Below are 23025 nucleotides of genomic sequence, written 5' to 3' on the forward strand. Positions count from 1 at the left end.
TGTCGTACAGGACAAAATCTGTACTTGGGACATGTCCTGCTGCTTTCAATTACATGGCTAATTCATCAAGTTTTGCATTTATCTTTTTCTACTTTAATCCAACTACACCCCAGTGTCTTTCAGATTCCTTTCTCCTTCATGGCGGACCTAAGCTTTGCTGCTTCCTCCCACCTATGACTTAATGAATAAATACTTGACAACAGAACATAATTTTGCAGAGTTCCATGGTTCTAACTCTTCTGCTTGTCTTCCTAATATTTAGCAAACCTGCATTGTTTGGACCGATCAAATCGAATAGGCGGGTTCATTTCTGGATTTCTTTAATAAAAGAATTTTATAAATCAGCTCAAGTTAGGGTGAGAGTTGAGCAACACCACAGTACAAGTCTACATGAATAAGAAAACCTCCCATGCTATACCCAAGATAATTCATTTACAACGAATACATCATGGCTAGAATGCGCGTGTGAAAGGAATTAGGTGTAGAGAAAAGAACAACTTTCTGAAGAAGAATGCATGCTCTAAAATTTATATGCACTAACATAATTATGACATCATTTAACTCTTGAGGATGCCAAATATTTAACAGCATCAGCTGAGAAAAACGGTTATCGTACAGCAAGTGATCAACTATCACCTAGAAGTGGTGCTTCAATGACCTCCGAGTGGTGGCTTGAGATTGCTTCAGGTTTGAGCATGCAAGCGCAACATAAAGCAATAACCTAAGGAAATTAAAATGTTGAGTTAGTTGTGTCTGTGAGAGAGAGAGAGAGAGAGAGGGGGAAGGGAGAGGTGGGAAGTGAATGCTTACCATGGATATTGATGCGCATACCAGGCTGAAACCTTTGCAGTTGAATGGAGCACTGTCAGACAGGAACCATGCTGAGACAGCAATTTTTAAGTACCAGTTAGCAACACACCATGATTGGAACATACATCAAACAAAAATATCACTTGGTCCACTCACAAGTTAATGGGCTCATCACAAGTGGCGATAACAAACTTGCAATTGACTCCACCCCAGCGATAAATCCTTGTGCTTTTCCCTGTAAAAATAGAGGATGCAATGGAGTTATTCTTGGTGCATGAGGCAAAGTGCATTTTTAAAATCTGTTTGTACACTGTATTTGACTCAGGAGGTTACTCAACATAATTACTTCTTTACATATTCCGTCATTCATTAAGTGATCATGAAGATTCAGGTGTGAATGTACTGACGCCCAAGGCATAAATAAAGATAACCATATTCCATAGATAACAGACCAAATAAACAAAACAAGAAGAAGATGAGATAAGATGAACTTCGTCAAGTTGTCTGAAGCTCACTACTTTAAATACAAGCCATTTGAAAACATGCTCAAATTGATTTGCACTAACCAGAAGTTGATGAATCTGCGTCAATTTTTCTATTGAGTTCAGAACTAGTTTAATGAAAGCATATATAAAACGGCAAGTTTTTCACCAATTGTATCGCTCTTGAGATAATAGCAGTATTGTTTCTATTACAATAGGCAATAAAAGTATACTTTATGGGTAATATATCCATACATATGGAATGCAAGGTGATATGGTCATAGACATTTTTCAGACCTGATTGGTTGAGCTCGACGCTTTTGAAATAATAGCATAAGTCTGCATATCAAGGAATTTGACAAGCAAAATGGATATATCATTGGAATGGAATAACGACTCAAATATTGTTATAATACTTATATGAAGAAAAGAACTTTCAATACTTACAGAAGGCGTTACAAGGACAACTACAACTTTAAACAAGGCACTCATGTATGGAACCTGCATTGTAGCAATGCCACAGTATTACTACTAGCTAGTGAAATATATCTTAATATACTAGAAATTGATGAACAGGAGTAAGAATTGTACATACCCATGATGCCCAAGCAAGGCCATTAAATAATGCCTGCACAGCAAAAACCACAATGAGTGTTTCTTTTCTTTTCTTTTTCTTTTTCTTTTTTTTTTTGGGGGGGGGGGGGGGTGGGGGGGATATTTGGATTGTGTGGATTAAAAGAAAACGTTAGGAAGTGACTTACATAAGCTATTGATGCAAGTAAAGCTATGCACAATATTATTTTTTCTCCAACCAGTGGATTGATTAGGGGAAGCACCAACATCTGGAAGAGGTCCACAAAACCAAATATTTTTGAGCAACCAAGCAGATGGATTTAGACAAAAACTCTTGCATATACCAACCCATTTAATATAAATATGGTAGGAAATATTTAATACGCTTGATTAACTGATTGGTAAATACCGAGTTAAACACAATAACTCACAATCTCCAGTTTCTTGCAGTGAAGTCAGAATATTCATTATCAAGGTATATCAAAAGGAAAACATAACCTCCATAGTAGACATTACCTGAGAAACAATCGAACCTATTTCGACCATCATCAGAATTTCTGAGAATTGATTCTTTCCATAACCAAAAGCAGCCTTCAGATAGTACTGCACACGTATTTGCATCACATTCAATTCATTTATTCAAAAAGAGAACAGAAACTGTTTCACTAATTGCTTTATTCTATTTTATAGATGAAAACTGCTATTCTAAGGCCTCTATACCCCACACCATTCACATAGCATAATTTGAATTAGAAGATAAATTTTAAAATTTGAATCTTACAAATCAAAACTTACCATTTAAGTGATGTGGATGGTATGCTCTATACACCGGCTTGAGAATATAATAACTCTTTATAGAGATAGGTTGACATGGACAACTACCCTATGCACAGATAAATGGATTATCTTGTGTAATATATGAGCGTAGAAAGCCTTTGGCTTGGTATTCCCTTCAAAATATGGAACTCTCAAGTGTATCTCCTGATTTCTCCACCTATCCATTACTCATTTTATTTCATCTCAACTACAAGGTATGATATGCTGTTTTATGGGTATTTCCCCCCTTCTTTCTTTTTCCTTTTGACTTGTCTTTTTTCTTTCACACAATCGCATTACATAATAACAACTACTGGTATTTTCCAGTAAGATTTTGGATGAATATAAGTTACTAAAAAAATAACTCAAGAAATAATTGTAATACCTCATATGATAAGACGATAAGGTAGGTGGTGGGATCCTACATTGCTTGGGAATGAGAAGTTCTTGCTCTTTATAATGTTCCAATAGGGCTCCAATTATATCATTGACTAGTCATTTTGGAGTATAGGTCATGTGGTTTGAGTTTTCTATTGAGGCGTTACAAATGGTATCAAAACTTATCACAACCAGAAATGTAGTTCTTGAACCGTACCACCTACAACGGATGGACCCGACGAGGATGTCGGGAATTTAAGGGGGAAGACTGCGATACCTCATATGATAAGAGGATAAGGTAAGTGGTATATGAGATTTCACATTGTTTGGAAATGAGAAGTTATTACTCTTTATAATGTTCCAATGGGACTCCAATTATATATTGACTAGTCTTTTTGGAGCAAATCACATGACCTATTGTAGTTTGGGCCTTCTATTGAGGTGTTACAATAAGCTTTTTGTGGTTACTATTTTTTCAGAATAATGTGTAAAAGATTCCGACTGATTCAGTGAGCAAATCTGAGTTTCACACGAATTCATTCGGAAGGGATGTTGATATTGGTGACATTAACAATAATTCAAATTTTAAGTTTATTCAGATTAAACTTCATAAAATTATTTTTATGAGTAAAATAAAATCTTATAGAAAGTGACAAGGCATAGTCCACGTACACAGGAAGTATACAGCTAAGAAGGATTAATAGAAAACATACCCATAAGACATATGTAATGCCAGACGTTCCCAACTCATAGAAGAAGGAAACAAGAGAAATGCCCCTTAGCGTCGGACTGCAAAGGAAAAATGAAGCCCTTATGACCAAAAACGATGTCTGATATAATGTTTTGCACGTAAAAGAGTCTGGCACAAAAAAAACTGCCCAAAAGATTCCAGAAATGGAGTGCAAGCGAGGCAACATTCTAAACTCTCTGTTGCAGACAGAATTACCTGCTAAAAACTATTGTTGCGGCATCTCTCATCGATTTGTATCGTTTATGCAAAACCTTAATCATCTTTGCCAAGCAAGCCGAATCTTGGTTTCTCTCAGGAGCCAGTTTAACTGTCTCAACTAGAAAGAATTGCATATAAACTGGGCAAATGATCAAGAGAGCTATTGAAACCTGAAACAAAAAGCTTAACTGGTAAGACGATTAACAAGAGAAAAAGATGACACAGTCAAGTTCTTTTTGGGTAATGTCAAATTTACAGCACCAACATACCACAAAAATATACTTTTCAGGAAGAAAAAGTGCCAGTAGATTTCCTAAGACATGTGAAGCAGAAGAAAGACCTGTAATCCAACTAAATGCTGCAGCCCTCCTACCGCCATCAACAACATCTGCCTACCAAAGGAAGGGAAGATGTGACCACCTAATATTTCCTACTCATGATTTTCAGTCACCGAGGAATGGCTCTCACCGCATAAGCAACAGCAATGCAGAAAATACTCCCTTGACTTAGAATATACGATATCGTACGGAGCACATAGTATGCATATACAAATCCCTTGGACTGATTCCAGGCAAGTATGGCTGAAACAACAACAAAGCAAAATCAAATAGGTAAGCTCATATGATGATCTTGACAGAATGGTCGATGAAATACAACATAAAGATGGAAATAAAAGAATTTTTTTGAAGTTCAAGAATGAAATTTGAAATGGGCCAAATCTCTAAGACAAAAATAATTATAAAAAAAAAATGCACCATGTAGGTAATGAACAATAATGGATATATATACATTGGAAATTTCATTTAGGCCATTATCAAGTTTAAAATAATTTTTTTAACAGCATTGTTTATTTAACTTGCCAGATCGTGAAAAATACTCATAAAAAAAATACCGAAAGGAAATATGGAAGTAGATGTGGTAAGGAGGAGCATTGGTTTACGCCCATGCTCATCTGCAAGCTGGCCCAGAAGTGGAAGTATCGCCATCTTGAAAACTCCAACAATCTGCCAACAGAAATATGTGTGACTAAATAACATAAAAGATGTACATATGATTTATAAGTTTTTATAAAAGAAATTAAAATTAAAAAATAAATGAAAAACCCTTGAATAGAATACCATATCCAGCTTAAAATATATACACTTCAAGCAAATCCTTACACCTTATATTTAACTAAATAGCTTGGCATAAAGCTATATAATCATGATAAGTACAGGATATCCTTCTTAAGGCATAGATAGTTGCAACCTAATGTTTAAATTCGGCCAAAAAACTGGTTGAAATAGCAGCTGACCCCCCAGTGTCTCGTGAGAATCTGCAACTTGTCTACATCCAAAACAAGTAATTAAAAGAACACAGCAAATATGATTTAGCATAAGAGAGATAAAGGAGGAAGGAGGGGACCCTGGTCACTTTTCCTTGTGAAAATATTTTTTCTGTACTTGGTCATGGTAATATACGTATTACTTCCTGCCTCATATATCGTAACTTTACTGGGTAGCCTATGTCAAGGATGAAATCATGAAAGTAACATTACTGGGTAGTCAACGTTACGCATTATTCCCACTTTCAGGTCTGTGCAAAGGACCAAGATATCTAACACAAACCTAACAATAGGTTGGACCCACACGTAATTATGCAAAGTAAACATCACTTCCGAGGAACAATTACTAAAATCAACTTAATCCTTTTTTTAAGGTACTAGGCATGATGTTCATTAGGTATACAACAGGTGAATTATTTTGCACACTTGCTCATAAAATATATAAAGTCTATAGCTATTGATCTTTCATTGGGCCACAAAGTTTCTCAGTCATATTTTCCAATAAGAAATTAGAAAGGAGAATAGACAATTTATGGGTCGTTTTCGTAAGGTTGAGATTCTTCATTCATTTAAGTCCAGACATTAGCCTCTTTAAAACAAAAGCAGATATTGACATTTTTGACGTCTAACCAATTCATCCCGTAAAATATCAAAGAAAACACAGTGCTATGATCTTGATAGAATCAAGGAATATCATTGTAAATGACGCCTGGACCCTTTTTTCTTTTGTTTTTTTCTTCTTAGCCATTTGCTGAGACTGTTTGGTGACTGCAAAAAACGCAGGCAAATAAAGAGAGAAACGTCTATGAATCTCCTTTCTTGAAGCATAAAATGAAAATTAACAAAAACTTCCAATTTGTTGTTGTTTTTGAAAAGGTTCCTTAGATAACATGAAAGAAAAGTTCCGTGTTCGCTAGTTTAGCACTATATTCCAGAAAATATGACAGCAGAACACGATCAACTCTCGAATCATTAAAGCAGAACAACAGGACCCATTTGGGTTTCCGAGAAAAGGAAGAAAAGGGAAAATGAAATCCGAATATCGTGAATCGGACCAGTGCGCGCATGATGTATGCCACAATTGCCTCAGTTAAATAGAACAACTTTTTTTCCTTAAGCAAAGCTCTGTTTCTTTCCTAAATAAAAGCGCGAAAACAGAGAGAGACAGAGAGAATATTGTGTTTAATTACCGTTTGTTGAAGACCATTAATGTAAATAGCTTCGGTGCAGGTTGACTCTCCCGGACACAGAGCCTCCGTAACAACGTCAACAAGAACCGAAACAGTCATTTCCTCGGCCACCCAATGAACGCAGAGTGGCAATAGCAAGTGAAGCATAGGCCTCATCAGCTCCCAGACCCCAGTCGAGTTCGGCGCCATGTCTGATCCTCCAAACAGCTCGTCGTTTTGCAATAACTCAATCGAGCAACGTGGTCCCTTGGAACATACACGCATATATATGGAAAATGATGGGAAAACTGTACTTGGAAATTGAGGGTGGAAAGACCGGAAGATTAATAAGGGATGAGAGAGAGGATACTGGAAGACTACACTGGTAGGTGAAAATTGAAATTGAAATAGAGATCGGTTGGTGGAGGAGATAGCGGAAAGAAAGTTAGCAAATATTCGCAGCCTGAGGCTTGGGCGTGGGAACCCGTGGGATCGGGCTTGTTCGCATGTGGATGTTTCACTTCACTCTTCCTCGATCCGCGCTGTCTGTACTCTTTCGGTCTACATCACCAAATCTCACGGTGCTTCCTTTCATGAAATTAATGATGAAAAACCTTAAAGCCGGTCGGGTGTAAGTTTTCTTTTTACACCCACCAGTAAAAGGCAAACACGTACGTGAGTTATAGAAATTATAATGAGTGCGCATCCAGATAAACCCCATCTCTCTTTTCCCTCTATCCTCTTCCCTCTTCCCTCTTCCCTCCTCTCTTCCCTCCTCCCCCGTAGCCCTTCTTCTCCCCTGAATTTCTTGTTTCTCTTCTTCCCCGAATTTCTTCTTCTCTCCTCTTCGATTCGAACCCAGCTTATTCCCATGAAGCCCTTCCTCTCCTCTCCGTTTCAAACCCATCTTCTTCCCCTTCAAGAAAACATATTAAACTCATTGTCTTCTCCCTCTGTCAACTTCTTATCCAGATGAAAAAGGGAAAATTTGGTTTTTAAATAAAAAAAACCTATGACCAACAACACATGTCATGAATTAAAATTTATGATAAAAGCAAATACATTTTATAGCCAAATGGTTACACAGTTTTTTTTTTTTTTTTAATTCCTTAATAAGAAAGATTCACATGCCTTGGTGGTAAGAACTAAGAAGCGCAAAGGATCTGGACAGATTGAACCGCATCTATGGTATGTAAACAAAATATATTTTAAATGGAAGCAAAGAAAGTATGCTTAATAATCTGATTTATTTGCGTTATTTTTTGTTTTTTTGTTTTTTTTCCTGGCCGATTGGAACTTCAGGGGAGCAGGGACGTGGGCATTCGTCGATTCAGTGCAGATGGAGGAGGGAGGGGGAGAGAGAGACGGAGAGGAAAAGAAAGAAATTGAGGAAGAAAGGAATCAGACGTATTCGGGTACAACTCAAAATTTATTAAGATGCCTACGTGGCTATTCCTATTATTTAATTATTTCACTATTACTCGTTTATTTTACATCTCATATCATCATTTAAATTTTAAAATTTAAAATATAATTTAGATAATGAGATAAGTTAAGATGATTTTAAATAAAATTTAAATAAAATATTATTAAAATTTTTGTTAGTATTATTATTATTTAAAAATTTAAAAAAATTAAATTATTTATTATATTTTATAATAACAATAAAATAAAATATTTTTACTGTTTGGACAGGAGAACACAACTACGTTTTAACAGTAGAATGCTACGTACGGCTAGACGCATACCTTTTAAAAAATTAAAAATTAGTGAAAATCATTATTAAAAAGTTTTTTTTTAAGTGAGTTTTATATTTATTTATTTAAAAAAAAAAAGTACACATGACTTACATAATTAAGATTGTACGCAACATTTCATTTTTCAATATATTTTAATGAAATGTCACTATCGATTGATTGCAAAATGAGCTATAAAGTAGTTATAATATCTACATCATTATTTTGTTAATATTGAAAAATAATTAATTTAAATTTTTATCATTTTCAACCATATGTATTAATGCGACATGTTTTAAATGATACAATAGTTTTAACTATAATTAATAAAATTTAGATAAATTTAACAACCAACAAAACTATTTCATACTTTACTTCTCATATTATAAAAAAACTGACACATCCAAAACTCATATTTCTAAAAAATTACAATCTAACTATGAACATGGCCGTGACATATCACCTACTTTTATATGAACATGGTCAACGGACGAGGTCAAGTGGGCAGAACAGAACGGACTGGCTTGATATAAATTGGGCGGGGAAAAAAAAAAAAGGGAGAAGCTTACCAGGGTTGGGAGAAACTGGGCTTGGATTGGGCTGGACCAGCCTAGAATGGGCTGGATCGGACTGCATAATGAGTCTGGCGTGTGATGCGCATAACAAAACGCGCCGACTGAAGGAGTGGTGCTTGCGGGCACATGCTGACGAGAATATGAGCGAGAAACGAACCTAAACACGTGAGGAACCCACTGTCAAGTGCAGCGGAAGCCAAGTGTGGTGGTGGAGGAATGAAACACCAAAAGAATGGCTTGCACGGCAGAGAAATCATAGACACTAGGTTGATGGGGGCTCTGATGCCATCTAGAAACAGAGAGGGTTTTAGAGAAAATAATACATATATATTTTTTGTGTGTAAAACTGTACAAAATAGGCTTACATATAGTTGAATATAGCCAAAGTAAATAAAAAAATACAATGAAGGAGGAAATATTATAATCTAGAGTAATTACAGAAAATTAAGAATATTATCATAATATTCTAAAAATATTAGATATAATCTAAGATATATATGTATACACTAACAAAAGATATAAACCATAGTAGAAAGTGTAATAGCTTACCTATAATCAATTATATAAAACACGATTATCTTTTTTTATCTTTGATTAATTTAGTCTAAACCTGATTTGACCCCACACACACACATATATATATATATATAATATAATATATATTAATTAATAATAATATGTTTTGGGCATTGTGAATGTCTCATGTATTTTTTCCTTTTAAATATCCAATCAGAAAAAGGATAAGTTAAGAATCTTTTGCATGTTCGAAGTCATGTGCATGGCTGCATGCATGGTTCTTTTATCTCACAAAAAACTCTGCACCCCGTGGAAAGTGATGACTTAAAGCTTTTAGTAGTATTCATGGCGGAGGAGGATAGAAATGTTACATGACCTCTCATCATCCACACAATACATTTTCTTAAAATTTTTAATATTTTTTTGAATTTATTTTTTTAAAATTAATTTAATTTTCTTATTCATTATTCATATATTAAATATATGATAAAAAAATAATAAAAATTAAAAAAAAATATAGTGTGTGGATGTTATATGAATAGTAAGAAATTGTATAGATTGATTTTAGCGCAGAGTGAAAAATCTGCAAAATAAAATGCTAGATACATCGGTGGTATATATAGGCTCTTTCATGCCTCATGCATGGAACCGCTATGACAAGAGGAACAAGCAATAAAATATATTTGCCCATGATCTGAGAGGCCGGTAGAAACATTTTCTACTGATCTCTCAAGAGTCAAGGCTATGAGTTTCTTTTATATATATAGATTATAGATATACATAAAATTTACCATTCAGCACAATTAATTATATAGTTTGCAGAACATTGTATGCATATTTATGAGAACAGTGCTGATACAAGGCCCCCCACGCACTGATCCTAACCCATTCCAACGGAGAAACTTCACAGTATACGGTCTTTAGGCGTTCCAGTAATTTCCAAGAAAAATCATTGCGTTAGGTATTTTGCAAACATTATGCCTCCGTTTTGATTTAGAAATAAGTTGAAATGATTTATAAATAATAAAATAAAATATTATTTTTTAATATTATTATTATTTAAAAATTTTAAAAAATTAAATTATTTATCATATTTTATTTAAAAATTTAAAATATTTATAATAATAAAATAAATTAAATTAAAATAAATTTTCAATCCAAACCAGAATTATATAATTCAGAGCCGAAATTACCAGCTTCCTGGAGTTTCACCATTCAGGATAACGAACAAAAGAACACTTTTTAAGGGTCCAAGTTTAAGCTGTTGTAGTTTGCTTGACAGATTTAGGTTGCGTTTGGATGTTGAAATGAATTGAGTTGAGTTGAGTTAAGATAATAAAATATTGTTAGAATATTATTTATTATTATTATTATTATTTTGAGATTTGAAAAAGTTGAATTATTTATTATATTTTATATTGAAATTTGAAAAAGTTGTAATGATGAATTGAGATGAGTTGAGAGGAGTTTTAATTCCAAACGTACCCTTAAAGTTTCATTTTATTTACAGATTATCTCAACTCATCTTATTACTATTTATTACTATTCAGCAATTTTAACTCATAAATCTCATTACTATTAACAACTCATCTCACTATTATTCACAATCCATCTCAACTCATCTTTGAGACAGTGCGCGGGTCAATTTTGACCGCTGAACGCGTCGATTAGTACAATTTTTTTTTTATATTTATTTAACATATTTAAATATTTTTAAAAAATAAAAAAAAATAAAAAAATATATACTAATACACTAAAATCATCATAAAAGTTTAAGTTCAGTGCTCCTGTCAGAGCTGTGGCAGAGCTGCAGAGGTTTAAATTTTAATACCAAACAAAAGATTACAAAATACGATTACAAATTCTGCAGAAGATCTCTCTCCCATTGGGCCGAAAAACAAGTCATGGAAATTGCGAATAAAAAGGCATATGGGTAGGCAAGTTAGCACCACAAAAAAAAAAAAAAAAAAAATGAAGAAGAAGAATGGCTAGAAATTAAACTTGAAAATGGACAGCTGCATGAGCTGCATGAGGCAAGTGGAGTCAAGAAGGGAAGTTCTTAACCACTCTAAACCAAATTAGCTGTAAAAAAAAGAACGGCTCAAACCATACAATCACTGCTAATAAATATAACCCATCCAATCTATCAGAGAAACTCTTCCCCGTCTCAACAGTTGTGGGAAGACTCAAATGTACAAAAATTTCTGTAGTTGCATGCCAAGCAAATAGGTGAAATAAATCATATGCTCTAAAAGTTAACAGACACAGATTGGTCCTGTACAGGAATATGTAATTTAGGTCCTCTTTGAACTCGCTGTTTATGATTTGCACCTTGCAAGAAAAATCCAAAAGAAAGAAAGTGAAGAAAAAACTACTCCATCATGCCAGCTGAGGCTGCATCTTCATTGTCAGCATCTAATTCTTGCTCCACACCTTTGATCTGTAAATACAGGAGATTTCCCAGAGTGAAACAAACTGAACAGGAAGATGGAGACTAAATCTGCTTGTAGTACAAAGAAAATGTGGAGCCCAACCATTATATTAAATAAAATGAAAGCACTGTGATTATGACATTTTGTTTTGGTCTTGACGTGCTTTGAAAAACATAGAGTACGAGCCTGTCTATTCTCTTGTGCACTTGCTAGTTTACTAGTCAGCTTACATTCATACCCTCTCCCTCCCTCTCTCTCTAAAGAAAAACATAGCCACTACTGTCGGTTGCTAAAGATAACAGCCATTATAGACATAAACTTCGCACCTACCAACAATTATAGACTTTAACAATTAAAAAAAAACAATAATAGACTTATAAACTTAACGCCTACAAAATAATTGTCAATCAATACCTCAGGAACATAATGCATCAGCATGTTCTCAATGCCAGATTTCAGTGTTACTGACGAGCTTGGGCAGCCACTACAAGCTCCTTGCATTCTTAATTTAACAATTCCAGATTCTCTGGAGAAATCAAAATCAAAAGCTTCAATTAATTTTTATGGGATAAAGACACATAAAATTCTACATATTGAATTCCTTGTTTTTATGTGATGGAAATGTACATACTAATTCCTAAAACATTCAAGAGATACTTCGAGCTAAATGAAGGAAAACCTACGGATCAAATCCACAATACTCGATGTCCCCGCCATCATCTTGCACTGCTGGTCGGATACGGGTCTCCAGTAGTTCCTTGATCATTGCTACAGTTTCAGAATCATCCTGCATGGGAAAACAAAGATGCTCATAACTAGGAAATCATGCACCATAAAACTAATTGGGTATAATCATAGAAGTCTAAACAAAAAAAATATGTGCTATTTTATTGAAAGCAACTCAGATGTTCAAGTTAATGCACAAGAAAATACCAAAACCTGACGTTTCAAAAACCAAAAAAGTGTTTACCAAGATATAGAGGCAACATATTAGAATGTATAACATATCTTTTGCACTAAATAATCATAAGTTCTCCATAGCCCTTATCTGCCACTTCCCCCTCTCACTCATTCACCCCTTAATATAACTAAGACCTGTGTGACCTAAAACAAATGAAATGTTGGAATTCTAGCATTGGGGTTGAAGATACTTTTCCAGCAAGTTCAGCAATTACAAGACACTGGCATCTGGCAATGGTGCCAGCAGAGGGTTTTTTTGTTTTTCTGCCAGCAAAATGTTTGTTAACGCATAAGGCCAAATGGAATTGGTGCCAAATACCCTAAAGCTCCAAGTGACCTGAATTTTGAGGTCCATTGGGAGTTCTTTTTCAAACTATGCTTGCCCGAGAATTCACAAATCTATAACCTAGTATCCCAGATACTACAAGGAGAAGATCTAATGTTGCAATATATATATTTTTTAATAAGTAAACGATTGTATTAATAGAATAGGCATAGCTCAAGTACACAAGATGGTATACAAGAGGAAACACCTATCTAGGATGAAGAAAATGAAACAAGAAAATCATGCAGGTCTAGACCATTCAAATCTACAGCTATGGCCCATAGGAATAACGTTCTAACAAAAAAAGATCTAAGATCCTCAAATGATCGCTCATTGTCTTCGAATATCCTGTCATTTTGCTCCTACCATAAGCACCATAGAATACAAATAAGAACCATCTTCCACACGACTTTGATTTGTGGAATACCTCCTAAATTTTTCCAACAAGCCAAAAGCACCTCCACTGTGGCGGGCATAACCCACGCTAACTCTAATCTGCTAAACACCTCAACCCATAACGCTTTAGCAACATCACAATGCAGTAGAAGATGATCCACAGTTTCACCACTCTTCCTTCACATGTAGCACTGGTCTATTATGATCACCCCACATCTTCGCAAATTATCCGTCTTCAAGATCTTACCCAGTGAAGTTGCCCATGCAAAGAAAGTCACTTTCGGAAGGCACCTTATTACCCAATGGAAATTCAGTGTTTTGCACCTGTGTGAGAGATTTATAGAACGATTGAATCGAGAATGTGCCTTTACATGCGGATACCCACCACAGCATATCATTTCCTTGGATGCTCAGTCTCATAGAGTACAGAAGTCGAAAGAATTCCTTAAAACTACCAACTTCCTAGTCTTGGGCTGCCCTACTAAAAATGACGTTCCACTGTCCCCAACTATCACCATTAAATCAGCCACTGAAGCATCTTTCTCACATGCAATCCTGAATACTAAGGGGAATAAATCTTTTAGTGTTTCATTTCCACACCATATGTCACTCCAGAATTTTATTCTAGAACCAACTCCCAACACAAGTCTAGTATGACAAGAGAACTCCCCCCATCTTCGACTAATATGCTTCCAAAACCCCACTCTGTGAGGCCCATTTACCTCTCTACTACACCAACCCCCCACACACTTTCATATTTACAATCAATCACCGACTTCCATAGAGATTCCGATTCCGTATTATATCGCCACAACCATTTCCCAAGTAATAATGCCCTATTGAAAATCTTTAGATTTCTAATGCCCAACCCTCCCAAAGGAAGTGGGGAACATACCTACCTACCTTAGCCCATTTGACTAGATGGAATTTAAAGTCATTCCCCATGCCACTCCAAAGGAAGTCCTTGTACAATTTCTCAATCCGAATCACCACACTTGCTTGAATTGGGAATAGAGATAAAAAAAAAAAAAAAAACGTTGGTAGATTACATAGAGTTCTTTTGATTAAAGTGATCATGCCACCTTTCGACAAATACAGTCTCTTCCAACCAGCCAATCTACGTTTGATCTTCTTGATCATTGTATCCCAAATTGTTATAGTCCTCGAAGCAGCCCCCAACAGTAAAGCCAGGTAATTCATAGGTAGGGCAGACACCTTGCATTCTAGAGTGTTAGCTAATTGTCGAATATTACAAACATTACCAATTGGCAACAATTCTAATTTGTCAAGGTTCACTTTCAAACCCAATGCCGCTTCAAAACAGAGTAGGAGTGCCCTTAGTGTCCACAATTGGTTTTGTTCTGCCTCACAGAATATAAGCATATTATCTGCACATAACAAATGAGAAATGTTAATAGTACCCTTAGTAGGGTCACCAACCGAGAATCCAACCATGAAACCACTGCAAACCAATGCCGAAGTAATTCTACTCAGTGCCTCCATAACAATGACAAAGAGGAGTGGGGACAGTGGATCCCCTTGTCTCAAACTTCGAGAACTGTTGAAGAAGCCAATTGGACTTGTCGTAGATATGCACCATCTAATCCACGCGCACCATCTCTCCCCAACACCACACCTCCCAAGCGAGTAGGAAATCTTAATTAACATGATCATAGGCTTTCTCCATATCTAACTTACATAAAATCCCCAGGTTACCAGATTTTTGTCTACAATCAAGACACTCATGGGTGATGAGGACTAAAACTAGGATTTGCCTTCCTCGTACAAATGCGTTTTGGAGTTTTGTTATAATCTTCCCCAACACCTCCCCTAATCGGTTTGCAAGCACCTTAGAGATGATTTTATACACCCCCCTCACAAGACTAATGGGCCGAAAATCTTTGACCTCTGATGCTCCAATCTTCATAGGAATTAGTTCTATAAATGTGGCGTTAAGGCTCTTTTCAAAATTTCCAGCCATGAACATCTCCCGAAACACCTTCATTAAATCCCCCTTCACCACTTTCCAACAAGTTTGAAAGAATCTCATAGAAAATCCATCCGGCTAAGGTGCTTTGTCTTTGGCCATTTTCCTCACCACATCATGAACCTCCATCTCCACGAAGGGCCTTTCCAACCACGAGACATCCTATGGGTCAATAGAATCAAAAGCTAAACCATCAAGCTTTGGCCGCCACCCCATTTGTTCTGTAAGCAAATGTTCAAAGAAACCAACGACATGATCTCTAATCACGGGGAACTCAGTACATGTTGCACCATCTATATTCAACATCTCTATAGTATTGGTTCTCCTGTGAGAGTTGACCACTCTATGAAAGAATCTTGTACTTCGATCCATTTCTTTCAACCACAAAGCTCCAGATTTTTGGCGCCACAAAATCTTTTATTGCAAAATAACCCTCTCTAATTCAGTAACCACCTCTGACTTTTGAGATATTTCTTCCAAGGAAAGAGCCCAACCCTCCTGTGTCTCTCTAGCTCCTGAATCTCTTCCAACATGGACTTTTTTTGTTCCCCTTTGTTGCCAAAAGACTGTATTCCAAATCTTCAAGTCATTTTTTAAAACTTTCAGCTTACCTGCAAGAATGAAACTAGAGGTTCCATCAAACTAATATGAGGACCACCATTGTTGACCCTTTCCACAAAACCTTCAGTCTTCAGCCACATATTTTTAATTTAAAATACCAATGCCCTTCTTGGATACCACCACAATCAAGCAAAATAAGAAAATGATCCGAGCACAGACGAGATAGCCTCTTTTGGCATACTTCCAAATACTGAGCTTCTCAATCCGAGGAAACTAAAAATGTCCAATCTAGACCACTTATGATTATTTGACCAAGTGAATGCCCCTCCCATGAGAGGGGTCCTCACCAGATTCAAGCAAAAAATAAACTCTGAAAATTCTGTCATTGCTGGTCACATTCTACTATCTCCTGAGCGTTCACTAGGAAATCATAAAACATTAAAGTCACCACCTATACAACATGGTAGTTCCCACCAGCTATATACTCCAGCTAATTCTTCCCATAACATACTTTTGTTGCTGTCCAAATTTGGCCTGTAAATACCAGCAAAGGCTCACATAAAGTTATCTTCCACACTTCTAAAAGAACATGCCACTGTGTACTCCCCTATAAAGTCCACCATTCTCTCCACCACACTTCTATCCCACATCACTAATACACCTCTCGAAGCCTCATCAGCTGCAAGATAAGCACAACATATATGTACAGCTCCATATACTTCGAACAATTCTTCTTGTAACATATTTCAATTTGGTTTCCTGTAAGCATACGATGTTAGCCCTCCACTCACGAAGCAAATTTTTTATATGAATACGTTTATTTGCCTTGTTAAGCCCTTCGACATTCCAAGAAACAATTTTGAGCTTCATAAAACAGGTGTTATTCCCTTCCCTTTAGATCTCTCTCGACTTGCACTGCCCTCATAATTAAGAGACCACATTAGCCTCTTTAGTTCCCTGATTTTTTAAGATCAACATGACCAGCTTCAATGGTTGTAAGCAGTGCCATAAATTGCTCTTCAAAATCTTCACACTCCATCCCTACACAATATTGAATTTCCTTTACTTTCTGCGGAACCCAATCCGAAACATTAGGCTGATATGGAAGTATAAAGTTAAGAGGTATGGGTTCCCCCTCCCTATTAGCCCACTGCGAAACCAATGGCATCGCTCACCCTCCTCAGAAAAATTCTCATGCTCCCATTCTGAAAAACCCTATAGCGGGATAAGGCTCCTAGAATACCCTTCATCTGCACCCATGTCCCTTGTTTCCTCTAAAAATATGTCTCGGGTATCATTTGTTTGCTGCATAGACTTCGTCGGAGAGGATACCCTCGAAGAAATAGTGGCAACCTCTTCCCTGTTGCTTGTCAGCGTTATTTGGCTCAAATGCGCCAGAGATCCAGCACACAGTGGTGAGGAGCCGTCAGGTACCGTTGCAGAGGCCTCATGGCAATGTTCAATATTTAAAACCAAACCCAATGCTAATACATATAGAATGTAATCTAATCTTAGAATTTAAGACTGAATAAAACAGCATAAAGAGCAAGCATCACATGATTCTACTCACTTTCATAGATATAAGATCAAGAATAAGAGTAATACCTCGTGAATAGCAGTGTCCATAGCTGCTGCAGCTTTCGAGTCTAGAAACAGTGGCTGCCCAGAAGAATAGAAATCCATTATTGCAGCAAAGATTTCTGGCTTTAGAAATTCCCAAGAAGCATCTTCTGACTTTGTCACAGTAACGAAATCAGATCCAAAGAAAACACGAGTAATACCTGCATTAATAGGAAACACACTCAGTGTTTAGTGCTACTCGTTGGTAGCCGACCAAATCAATACCATTACAGCTAAATACATATGGGAAAACCTACCCTAGCTGCTTTTATCAATTCACAATTTCAGTAATATGAATCACGAAATTTGGCCAGAAATTGCCGCCGTGCGCATCTGTTGGGGTGGTGACAACATAATATCCACCAAAACAAAATTACACGATTTATATTGCGGTGAACATTCCAAATTCAATACTAAACTTTACAATTTAGCTGACAAAATATTTCACGTTGATAAACAAAAGCAAAAATAAGCTCACCATCGATTCCAAAAAGCGCTTTTGCCAGCGATGAGTTCATGGCCGTCCGCAGATTGGGAAAGTCGGCGCTCCCAATTTCCATAACTGGTTTCCCAGGATAGAACATCAGAGAGGAAGGATTGGGCGTGGACTGCGTTTGTATAAACATGGTCCTCCTCTGCCCTGTGCAAATATTTATCAAACCCTTAACAACCAAAAATAATAATAACAATAAATCCCAAACGGGAAAACAAGAGTTTCCTCTAAAAAAGAAAATTAAAACAATTGAAACAATTAGTTAAACAAAACTGAGAAACCTCCAGATGGGCCGGTCCATTTCCGGGAGTGTAAAGAAGGAATAGGGGAATATTTCAAAGCTCCAAGATTGGAATAACGGTAAGCGGTTTCGCTGTCGAAATACGAAGTCGCCGCGGCTGAAGAAGAAGCGGCAGCGTGGATGAGACGGCGATGTGTTAAACGTAAGCTATTTTGATTGCAAGTATTCAATAGTTCTTGTGGACAAGAATTGGAAAGGGCTCGTCCTATCCATCGTCCGAATCCCCTCATCATCCCTGCTTCACTTCTGCAATCTCAATTCCCAATTCCCAATTCTCCTCTCTCTCATGGTTTTTTTTTTCGCGATTAGACAATAGGTGCTGCTACGTGGACCGATGAGGATCGAATCGAGAAGTGTAGTGTTATATTCTCTTTAAATTATTTGTGTATATATTTTTTTAAAGTAATATTATATATTATAATTTCATTTTATTTTTATTTTATTAAATAAAATATGATATATTTATTATTACCAAATGATAAACAAATATTTAATAAATAATAAAAAAACCTTCTTTGCCCACCTATTGATCGCTCTAGTTGATTGCTGGACAAAATTTTTTTTATTTAATAATTAAAAAAGTGATTTTAAATTTATTGATATATTTTTTTATTTTTTTAAAATATTAAAAAATATAAAAAAAATGCAAAAAATAAAAGAAGCCTGGGCGGCAGAATAGCCTTATCCATAAATAATTATTTAATAATGATAAATATATCACATTTTATTTAATAAGATAGTAGTGTAGTGTATAAAATTTTTTTTTTTTTAATATTAAAAAATAAACACACAGATGCTTTTAAAAAATAAAATAAAAAATATCGGTATACTATTTCTCGCGACAATATTCTCACAATAAAAATTACTGTAACTTTTTTAAGGATTAAATTTGTTATCAGTGAAATTGAAATTACAAGTATATACAATTAGTTTTTTAAAATTAGTTTTAAGTTAAAAGATGTTTTATATAAAATTTAAATAAAAAATATTTATAGTGTTTTTTTATAAAATAATACTAATAATATTAATTGGTTTTAAAACAAAACATATGAGATAAAATGGCACTACAATATTAACTAATTGTAAAATAAATTGTACAAAAACCGTTATTTCATACTCCTGAATTACAACTTGCCCTTGATATTAAATCTTGGATCATGCTATTTAATATTGTGATATCTCATATGATAAGGATAAGAGTAGGTAGTGAATGAAATTTCACGTTATTCGAGAATGAAAAGTTTTTACTCTTTATAAGGTTCCAATGAGACTCTAATTATATCATTTATTGGTCCTTTTGGAGTATACATCATATGTTGTGGGCCTTCCATTGGGTTACAGATGGTATCAGAGTCTATCTCAACTATAAATGTAAGACTTAAGTTGTGTCACCTACAATGGACAAGCCTGACAAGGACGTCGAGAATTTAAGGGTGGAAATTGTGATACCACATATGATAAGGATAAAGGTATATAGTGAAGGAGATCCCACATTGTTTGGGAAATAAAAGTTATTGCTCCTTATAGGGTTCTCATGGGGCTCCAATTGTATCATTAACTAGTCATTTTGAAATATAAGTCATGGTTTAGACATTCCATTGGGACTTTACAAACACTCTATTTGACAATCATTTACAATTTTTTTTTTCAATTCCAATCGTATTTGAAAAATATCAATAAAAGCTAATTTCCATTTAAAGAAAATTTAAAATTTGAAAACAAAAATCATTTTTATTGATGGTTGTCAAGTGGGATGCCAAGGATCATTTTTCTTAAATGTTTGAGAGTTCACAAATGAATGGAATAAAAAGCAACAATTTGAAATGAAACAAAATGAATTGAATATATTAAATTACAAGAAATGATATTAAATGAATTGAATCTATATTGTTTAAAAGAAGATAGTTGAAAAGAATGAAAAGCAAATGGCCTTGTTTAGGAGTACAATGAAAGTTAGTGAAAATAAATACTTAAACATGGTCTCATTTTTTTTTTGGCTTCTATCATCAATCAGATGATTTTTTGTGTAATTAAGCAATGAATTGCTACAAAGGGTGCTATATAAGATTCCAATTTATGCAAATATAATATAATATAATGGGAGCAAGTGCTCCAATAGTATCACGTGTCCCGCATACTTTGGTCAAAATAAATTAATTAGAATGTGTAACTGGGCTTGTTGCCCGCCCCTCCGCACCACCCGCATTTGCATGGGCGGGGTTCAAGTTTGGTTCTTGGGCCCCAGCCCGTCAAGCATGGGCAGGTGAACTTGCCCGTATGAGGGTGGGCAGATTGACCTACTAGTCATTCACCCACCGTCACAATGGTATTGCATGAGGATATATATATATATATATATATATATAGAGAGAGAGAGAGAGAGAGTCCAAAATACTTGTGGGCAACAACGAGATAGAGAGAGAGTTAGAGACCAAATGGCGGCGACGAGGCATAAGAGAAAGATAGGAAAGATAGAGATGTTTGCAATGGGGAAAAGTTTTATTTAACATAAAATAAAGGGTTTATTACACTTTATCTCATCGAACTTTCACTCAATTCACAATGTGCTCCCTAAACTAAAAATTACAACAAAGTGAACCCTCTTACTTTCAGAATGTACCAATTCCCCCCTTCCGTCTGCTCCCAGAGTGAAATGTAACAAAAATATCAAACATTTGCTTCTCACGTGCCTAACTACCACTGAAAAGATAAAATCACCACTAACTTCATCGACTTCATAGCCCCCCGTGCTCCTCATTGCAGTCAAAATCTCTCAATATCTACCACACTTCGCATACGGGCATCTCGTGGAGGAGTAGAGCAGGGGCTTCACATCCATTTGCTGAATATGAGTGTTCAAACTCATTTCTTTCCCAAGTGAAAGAACTATAGCGTAAGCAAATGATGTCAGCATTACAATACACGACTAACATGTAAATTTCAGCATGTTGTGAAAGATGTCAAATGGTTCATCTAACACAAGCTGGGGTGGTAAAGCACCATCGGATGACCCATTTTGTCATTGCAATCAACGGGCACATCTAAGAGTATCAACTATGGACGATAACTACAAAATGAAGTTTTAGAGATGCTCATATTGGACTCCTGATTGTCAACATGAGGGTGGAGACATGTGTTGTACATTTTTTTATTAGCTAGATGATAATTTTTGCTCCACATGCGGAGATATCTTTGGCTAGATACGAGATAGACTCCGGATACAGAGTCGTGAACTAAAGATTGAGAAGTCATAATTGGAGGCTAACTTGTTGATGGAGAGGGAGCACATAAAGCATATCCAAGCACTGTTGTATAAGGAGAATGAAAAATATAAGGACTTGTGCAAGAAATACAATAATTGCATATGGTGTGGTGTTACTATAATTGTTTTGGTTGTTGCCGTTATTTGCATGAAAATGCCCCATGATGGTGATAAAGGTCGCAATAACCTGATGATAGCGTAAGATTAGTTAATGTAATTTTCTGGATGTGTATTGATTGTTGTTGTTTTGAACTTGATTGTTCTATTAGACATCACTTATTGTGTTGACTTTGGTTGTTTTATGTAATTTAGACTCATATTGAATTTGGTGGCAATAGTAGGTTGTTCCCTATCCAAAAAGTCTCAGTACATTAATATCAAATTGTGATAATAATGATTAATAATAATGTCACCATACATATCAAAATCTCTTAATTGAAATGTTACTATAACACCATAAAACCAAAAAAACATAACTATTGGACCATTACGAAAAGAAAAAAAAACTATTTGACCATTGCAGCAAAAGTAGTATTAGCCCATTTCCTAATACCTAACGTAATCTATTTCATTTTATGTGTACAACAGTAGTCAATATTGCCAGTTTAGTCTCTTTCGTTTCCCCTTTTGATTTTAGTCCATCATCTTCTCACGTAAAGATGACTTTACACCATTCCCTTTATGCACTGATGTATTAACCTTGGCAAGAGGCAATTGGGTGGCAGTTCACCAACTCTGAATTGCACCTCTCCCATTCAAGGATAGCCCTGGATTGCTTGTATCAACTTATAAGTCCACCAACATAGGTGGCTGTGTACTAGTCTGTGAGTGGTGGCCTTCAAGTCTTGCAGGCCGCCTCCTGGGTGCTTGTTTGGTGATCAATTTTGGCACACAACCAACATTGGCTTACAGTTGATTAGTTTGGACTGCTGTACTTGTTTGGCCTACTCCCTGAGAAGTCTTTGACAAGGGAGTCTGCACTGTAAGATTTGTTTGGCCTGCTGCCTGCGAAGGTGATGATAGTAGAGTGTACTCAATTTGACTAGAATGGGTTGTTGGCTACAAAGACTCTGACAGTGAAGGTTGTGAAATAACATAGTATCACATTTAAATGTAAATGAATGGAATCAACATTATCTACATATATGTACATTAATACTGTATAGTAAATAATGAAGACTTAGCCACAAACCAGTTCAGCTGTAAATGAAGCAGATTGAAATTCTGCTGCAGGAGTAAAGGAGGGCGTGCTTGCTTTCCTTCGCGAACATTTTCTTCTGTTGTGACCAACTTCCTTACACCTTGGACAAGTCATAGTCACACCAGTTTTCCTCAATCTGTTTGCTCCTTATTGATCGTT

At 35.7% G+C, this 23025-nt stretch overlaps 2 protein-coding genes across 4 annotated transcripts; both read right to left on the reverse strand.

Moving 5' to 3' along the window:
- Window positions 1-395: 395 nt before the first annotated feature.
- Window positions 396-7216, reverse strand: LOC109013961 (hippocampus abundant transcript-like protein 1). 2 transcript variants are annotated; one of them, XM_018996240.2, is made up of 14 exons: window positions 6523-7216; window positions 4901-5012; window positions 4477-4589; window positions 4349-4396; window positions 4006-4178; window positions 3773-3848; window positions 2382-2468; window positions 2054-2134; window positions 1888-1920; window positions 1740-1793; window positions 1590-1631; window positions 967-1045; window positions 811-881; window positions 396-721 (listed from the first exon to the last, which is right to left on the reverse strand). In XM_018996240.2, exons 1-14 carry the CDS (start codon window positions 6784-6786, stop codon window positions 626-628), a joined length of 1329 nt encoding a protein of 442 aa, XP_018851785.1. In that variant the 5' UTR covers window positions 6787-7216; the 3' UTR covers window positions 396-625. The 2 variants fall into 2 exon arrangements, with proteins under 2 accessions (XP_018851785.1, XP_018851783.1); XM_018996238.2 differs by having other exon boundaries at window positions 4278-4400.
- Window positions 7217-11374: 4158 nt separating this feature from the next.
- LOC109013962 (nifU-like protein 4, mitochondrial) lies at window positions 11375-18765 on the reverse strand. Of its 2 annotated transcripts, none has more exons than XM_018996241.2 (6): window positions 18384-18765; window positions 18088-18249; window positions 17595-17770; window positions 12444-12547; window positions 12175-12286; window positions 11375-11768 (listed from the first exon to the last, which is right to left on the reverse strand). In XM_018996241.2, exons 1-6 carry the CDS (start codon window positions 18634-18636, stop codon window positions 11700-11702), a joined length of 876 nt encoding a protein of 291 aa, XP_018851786.1. In that variant the 5' UTR covers window positions 18637-18765; the 3' UTR covers window positions 11375-11699. The 2 variants fall into 2 exon arrangements, with proteins under 2 accessions (XP_018851786.1, XP_035541389.1); XM_035685496.1 differs by having other exon boundaries at window positions 11427-11768; window positions 18088-18244; window positions 18384-18480.
- Between the last annotated feature and the right edge of the window lie 4260 nt (window positions 18766-23025).

The sequence above is a fragment of the Juglans regia genome, chromosome 14, assembly GCF_001411555.2.
Source record: "Juglans regia cultivar Chandler chromosome 14, Walnut 2.0, whole genome shotgun sequence".
Taxonomy (NCBI): domain Eukaryota; kingdom Viridiplantae; phylum Streptophyta; class Magnoliopsida; order Fagales; family Juglandaceae; genus Juglans; species Juglans regia.

Coding starts and splice junctions, on each gene's coding strand:
- LOC109013961 (XM_018996238.2), bottom strand. CDS start 6,786: ATGCGTGTATGTTCCAAGGGACCACGTTGCTCGATTGAGTTATTGCAA. Junction 3,849..4,005: donor GCAACAATAGTTTTTAGCAG/GTAATTCTGTCT, acceptor TTTCCTTTGCAG/TCCGACGCTAAGGGGCATTT. Junction 722..810: donor TATGCGCATCAATATCCATG/GTAAGCATTCAC, acceptor TAATTTCCTTAG/GTTATTGCTTTATGTTGCGC.
- LOC109013962 (XM_018996241.2), bottom strand. CDS start 18,636: ATGATGAGGGGATTCGGACGATGGATAGGACGAGCCCTTTCCAATTCT. Junction 18,250..18,383: donor ATGGACCGGCCCATCTGGAG/GTTTCTCAGTTT, acceptor ATATTTGCACAG/GGCAGAGGAGGACCATGTTT. Junction 17,771..18,087: donor AGCGCTTTTTGGAATCGATG/GTGAGCTTATTT, acceptor CTATTAATGCAG/GTATTACTCGTGTTTTCTTT.